This window comes from Nelumbo nucifera, chromosome 1, assembly GCF_055504915.1.
Source record: "Nelumbo nucifera cultivar China Antique chromosome 1, China Antique-T2T, whole genome shotgun sequence".
Classification (NCBI taxonomy): Eukaryota; Viridiplantae; Streptophyta; class Magnoliopsida; order Proteales; family Nelumbonaceae; genus Nelumbo; species Nelumbo nucifera.
Genome location: NC_142649.1, coordinates 76,933,881 through 76,939,968, shown reverse-complemented (window position 1 = coordinate 76,939,968; position 6,088 = coordinate 76,933,881). Strand labels below are relative to the sequence as shown.

At 37.1% G+C, this 6,088-nt stretch overlaps 1 protein-coding gene across 1 annotated transcript; it reads left to right on the top strand.

Moving 5' to 3' along the window:
- The first annotated feature begins 3,734 nt into the window (after positions 1 to 3,734).
- Positions 3,735 to 5,415, top strand: LOC104605726 (uncharacterized). Its single transcript, XM_010270609.3, has 3 exons — positions 3,735 to 4,594; positions 4,720 to 4,884; positions 5,005 to 5,415. The coding sequence occupies exons 1-3, from the start codon at positions 3,962 to 3,964 to the stop codon at positions 5,248 to 5,250; spliced, it is 1,044 nt and encodes a 347-aa protein (XP_010268911.1). The 5' UTR covers positions 3,735 to 3,961; the 3' UTR covers positions 5,251 to 5,415.
- The last annotated feature ends 673 nt before the right edge of the window (positions 5,416 to 6,088 follow it).

Below are 6,088 nucleotides of genomic sequence, written 5' to 3'. Positions count from 1 at the left end.
CCGAGCTTGCTAAGAATTGTTTTTGAAAACATTATAGTTTGGTGGTACTTTTGAAAGTACTTTTCATACTCTCAAAAGTATGAATGTACAAAAAATACCAGAACACGTTTATTTGAGGTGTTTTTTATTTTTAAAAAGCACGAAATCAAAATACAAAAAATATGAAAAACACGAAACCAATTTTTGATACTTTGTACTTTTTGGTCATTTAACATATTTTATAGTTTATATTTTTTGAAACGTGTGCATCAACCACATATATGATATTTATACACTCCACCACGTGATAACATATATGAATATCGCGTAGAAGTAGAGACATATTAATGTATTCAATGACATGTGACATATCACAGAATATACAATATCGTTGGTTTACCTTTAGGTGCCACATTGCATTCATCTATGCTGCCACATGACATTTACATGTCATTGATCCAACATTTAGATATCACGTGACATCCATATATACTGCCAGGTGGCACATATTGATGTCACATGTCATATGAATACAATTCGTGATAATTATATGCCACATGGAATGTACTATTATTGTCTTAAGCTATGTTTGGTTCGAAAAAAAAATGTAGGAAAACCTATACAAGGTTTGCTAAGGTTTCCTTACCTTTCCCTTTCCCTACTTTTTCTTTCAAGCCAAACATAATCTTACTTTCAAATACCACATGACATCCACATATTATTGATTTATATTTAAACATCACGTGATATCCATATATAGTGTTATGTGACATCCATATATTATTGATTTACATTCAAATACCATGTGGCCTTATATATGGATGCCACGACGTATGCATACATATAAAATATTTTGTTATATCCAAACACTATAATTTACTTTTACTTTGAAAAACATGTTTTTCAAAAAAAATTTATTCAAATAGTTTTTGAAATAAAAGTATGAAACAAAAAATATACCATGTACTTTGTACTATATCATATACTTTGTACTTTGATGTTATTAAAAATACAAAGCAAGGAGTACCACCATACATGGCCTATTTAAAAGTTTTAACACTTTTACATCACAAAGCACAAATCCAAAAGTTTCTCCAAATGCTATTTTACTTTAGGTGTACGCAAAAAGCTTGGATCATAAACATCATGGATGGTAACCACTCTAGGCCCCATAACTTGCAACCTTTCTTATAGTAACATGCTGACCCATCACCAAATTGAACATAGAAAATTAATTAGACAAAAAAGTTACGCTAAGTTCCTATATAAAATGTTTGTTTCTAAAGGGAAGTGTTTGGATGGTTGCCACAAAATTTTTATTTAAATTATTTGTAAGATCTAAATAACATATAAGTTAAATGGTTTGTCTATAATATTTGGAAGAACTTACAATCAATCGACCGGCATCATAAAAGTAATAACTAATTAGGTGGGTTTTCATCAAATTTTTAGGGGGTTGTGATTTTTTTTGATAAGTATAGGGGGGTTATGATTGGTCAAAGCCTTTCTGGTGTTATGTCTTTCTGGCATCATAGATTTTTCTTTGAATACAAAACAAATATGTAAGTGCAAAACCTTGGGTATTGCATTTCTAGACTTTGTATTTATACTGTACGTATCTGCATTTATATTCTTCCCAAATTGAATCTTGGGAAAAAATCCCTATCGCCAGGTTGGGGGGTTAGGGATAAAGGGATGGGGGTACCCCATTGTGTAACCCCACAAAGCTTGAAAAAAGAAAGGCAATCAAATAGTCATGGATGATGACCATTTTATTATGTACCATCTGGTAACTTGTGGGAACCCTAAAATGCAAAAAGCACTTGTCTCTAGACCTTATCAAATCCCACCTCATTTACTAAATAAAGAGTGATGTTCAGGTCTCTTTTGAAGAGGATTCTCTTGTTACCATGGTTACCTATTTATTGTTCTGCAAGATTAGTCTGATTATAGTGATGTATATTTTACTTTTCTTGTTGTTTGTTTCTATGGTTTTGTGATCTAAGTATCCAAGTATTTATGATTGACATTTTAAAAAAAGGAGTGATTTTTAGGTAGAAACGCATCTGCCTTAGCAATCTCACTAAATAACTTGAGAGAGCATTTTGTATTTATTATTTATTGAGAGTTTGAGACTAAGAGGCCTATTTGATGACAGCCAAATTAGCTGAACTGAATGAGTTGTTGCTTTGTCTCTTACCAAACAAGTTAATAAGTAGGTTGTGAGCTCTTTAATGGCTGAAGCTGAAGCTGAAGCTGAAGCTGGAATATTTGATTATTGTACCTGTAATTATTTTATTCACTAAATGACAAAGCAATAAATCATTCAGTTAAGCCACTTAATCCACTATAAAACTGAATAAGTAAAGAAATTGTTTTGAAGTTTTGATCTGGAAACAATATACTCCATTGTAAGAGTTCATTGTCATTTATAAGAGGCTGGAAATTTGAAAAGAATTAAAAGGATGAAATCCAAAGCTGATAATCAATAAATATGAGGAGCTTTTATGGAGAAAGAGCGTTCTAGTAAAATCATTACTCTTTCTTTTAATCCTCTAAATCTACCATATATATAATGAAGAATAAACATAGAGGTGTTCATGGTGACAACATTTTTACATAATCATTGCTGATGTGGCAAACAAAATCATACACATTGCCAAACACCCCTTAAGTCAAAGTCAATGTAATATGGAAACTCTTTTTTAACACTCGTAATATTCTTCTATACATGATTCAACATTACCGATTATACATTACATTAATAGTTCTACATACTATACAATACACCGCCTAAAATAATTCTTTGAATTCAAAAAGGGGTGGGGGGATTTTGTAGAATTCATAATTTCTATTTTCTATTTATTAGAATGGCTAAACCAAGATGTACTTAAAAATTCTAAAATTCCTTTAGTTTTCTTTTTATATATATATATATATATATATATATATAGAGTCAGGTTTTTGATATTGCCATATAAAAACAGGTATTAATTGCAAATCTGAGCTATATTACGATAGGTGGTGATTCACATATTTATGACTACATTATAATATCTCGAATGATTCAAACCATATGGATGAGATGACGGAGTGGTTTTCAGTTTTTCAGGATTGTATGTATGTATTGTACTCTACTGTACTCCCGGGACTCACATTCATGATTCTCCTTCGCCGGTTGGTTGGGTCCCGCACCAATTCAACAAATTAGATATGATCACAACCGTCTAATCTATCATCAGATATTGCAGAGGGAAGCTTTAGTTTGTCCAATCAAATGACGAGGTTTAAATTAAACCCTAGCTAGAAAAAGGAAATGAAGCTGGGTGTATTTCCTTTGTACCTATTTGTCGAGACTGGGACACACACACACACACTGTGGACTATGGTCCACGGCGCGCGCCAGCCTGATTTTGCGTTCTAACAGCAGTTCCGATTTCCGACTGGGGTCTGGGAGGGTTCGGCCCGGGGCCAGCAGCACTCCTGTCCCAGGGTCCGGACACCAGCCCACTGTGATCGGTCCGTAGCGTCAGCCAACAGATGCAGATTTTGACACGTGTGTTGGAGAGAGAGAGGGGACCACATTCTACGGAGGCGAGAGTAATACCAAGATCTCTCTGAGACTGAGAGTTCATGCTATGCGGCTATATCTTCTGGGAATATGATAGAATATATCGTATTAATTTAATAATAGAGGGCGAGGGCCACCTCTCTCTCTCTCTCTCTCTCTAAGTACGTATGTAAGTAATCGGGCGAGGGGGCTTTCCATCGTCCATCCATGTCCTTTTTAGCATTTCTCTCTGACTACTTTTCTGGTTTGTTCTTTGCGCACTCCCTCTCTCCAAAAGCATGCCATCTTCGCTTCTCTACCTTTAAAAACAACCTCTCACCCCCACCTTATAAATCTTTCCTTCTCTCTCACTCCCCTCTCGGCCCTCTCTCCAAGTTAGCAAGCTAGCGGGCTTTTTCCCCAGATATTTTCATGGCCACTTCATTTCATCCCTGGAATTCCTCCAACGGGAGCCAGGGAGGAGGTGACGATCGTGAAAACAGGACCCTGGAAGAGAGGGAGACGAAGCCCGAGACTGTGACTAAAAGAGGAAGAAAGAGCAAAAACGGTCCGCCACAAAAGAAAACGCCTCAGAGAGGATTGGGTGTGGCTCAGCTGGAGAGACTAAGGTTGCAGGAGAGGTGGAAGAAGATGACGGAGATGGATCCGCTTCTATGCCATAACCTCCAAGATCAGGTCCATTTTCCTTTCTCTTTCCCGCTAGTCAATCACCAGACTGGGATTGCGGTCCCATTGTCTGGACTTGCTCCGGCCAACTATGCAGCAGTATCATCACAAAGCAATGGCCAATCCACCTCGCAGTCCTTGATTCATAAGCCGCACAGTATCGCCAACAGCGGGTTTTCGGGAGTTCCTGCTGTCTCCGTGGGGGGTTTGCGACTACCGACGTATTATTCCGATCAATTTCAGGCGGACCGGTCAAGGATCGACGGTCAAAAAGTGAGATTCCAGAACGGGCATCCATTGGAGACGGGGAAAGAGCTCTCTTCAATTCAAACTCAAAGGATGCATGGTTTGTCTGACCAGTCTGCCATGTGGGATAAGGTGATGATGAGTTTCTAACTTTATTCTGAGTAGTTTGTTAGGGCCTTCTGTACTGTAAGCTCTTCGCTAATATATTTATTATTGTTAAGCATTGTGTTGACATTTGTGCTGCTCTGCAAAATAAGAAACGCTTTAATGGCGAGAATTTAGGGCATGGCGAAGGGCCAGGGAGATACTCGTGGGCAATGCCGACCAACGGCAACGATTTTCTAGCATTGAATCTCGGATGGAACAGAGATCTGGGATTCGGTATGGGAGCAAGACACAGTGGATCTAACGTCGTCCATGAGGTTAAAATTTAAAAATTCTCTGAAAACTATTTCGCGAGAAAATTTTTAAGGAGAATACAAGTAAGAAATAAATATAAATTATGTTATAAATAATACAAGGGTTTTGATTCGACGAAACAGGAAGTGGAAGTGGTAGCAATTCACAGAAAGGGGAAGTCGGTGGCGGGGGACGTGATAATGGAGTACGATTTCTTCCCGTGTGTGGCAATGGACAGAAACAACGGTGGCTCTTCTTCGACGTCCCAAACTGAGGCGTCGTCGTCGTCTGAGGCGTCAGCAGTGGTAACAGCAACAGCAGGAGCGGTGGGTGAAGCTTCTAGGAGTGCAGCTAATTTTCTTGATTTGTCACTGAAGCTTTCCTGTTAGGAGCATAAAGCCAGTTTAAATGCTTTCCATTTTCTTTTGCTTTTGTTTTTTTATTTATGTATGCAATGCAACTGAAGCTCACCCCAAAGTACAGCTTTTGGTCTTGCTGTTTTTGTGAAATGAACATGGAAATATAGAGCTAGTGATTCACATTCTGTTGCTTTATTATTATTATTATTATTTTTATTTTTTTTCGTTTGATTGAGAAATGGGGCCCCGTGTTTTGCTTAATTTTTTTTGAACATTGATCTACTATTAAGGAAAATAATTTGGATGGTTGAAATTATCCAGGTCACACAGAAAGTGGGGGTTGGTTCTGTAGTTCTGTTTTTTTTTTATTTTTTTATTTTTTTGGAATAAAATTAAAGTGTCATAAACCCTATGACTTATTCATCAAAAAACAAAACCCTGTGGCCTGTGCAATATTTTACCCCAATTAATTAATTTTCTACTAGATGAAAAATTCTTGTAGACACAAACTCTGATATACAAAATCACATGAAGTAGATGCGGGAGGTTCGTAGGGTTTACCAATTTTAACTGTCAACTACCGTCTGATAGTGGCTCGTACATAGTAGTAAGGTGTGGTTCTTAAAAGGACTTTTAACTATCATTAAGGCCCAGTTTCATTCAGTGTTTTTGTGCGATATAAATTATCGCGGTAATTAAAGAGAGAGAGGAGAGAGCGCGTTATTTTCAGTGAGCAGATAAGCGATTTATCCACCCTCAGGGTGGGTATTAATTAGATTGGAAAAAGCAATAGTTTGGGAAAAGTTGCTTACCATGGAATCCATTATAGCAGCTTACCGATTGACTAACTTACCCCCGTGAGATACTG

Excerpts from the sequence above, each read along its gene's own strand:
- LOC104605726 (XM_010270609.3), top strand. The coding sequence starts at position 3,962 with ATGGCCACTTCATTTCATCCCTGGAATTCCTCCAACGGGAGCCAGGGA. Across the intron at positions 4,595-4,719 it reads AGTCTGCCATGTGGGATAAG|AAACGCTTTAATGGCGAGAA; the intron begins GTGATGATGAGT and ends CTGCAAAATAAG. Across the intron at positions 4,885-5,004 it reads GATCTAACGTCGTCCATGAG|GAAGTGGAAGTGGTAGCAAT; the intron begins GTTAAAATTTAA and ends TCGACGAAACAG.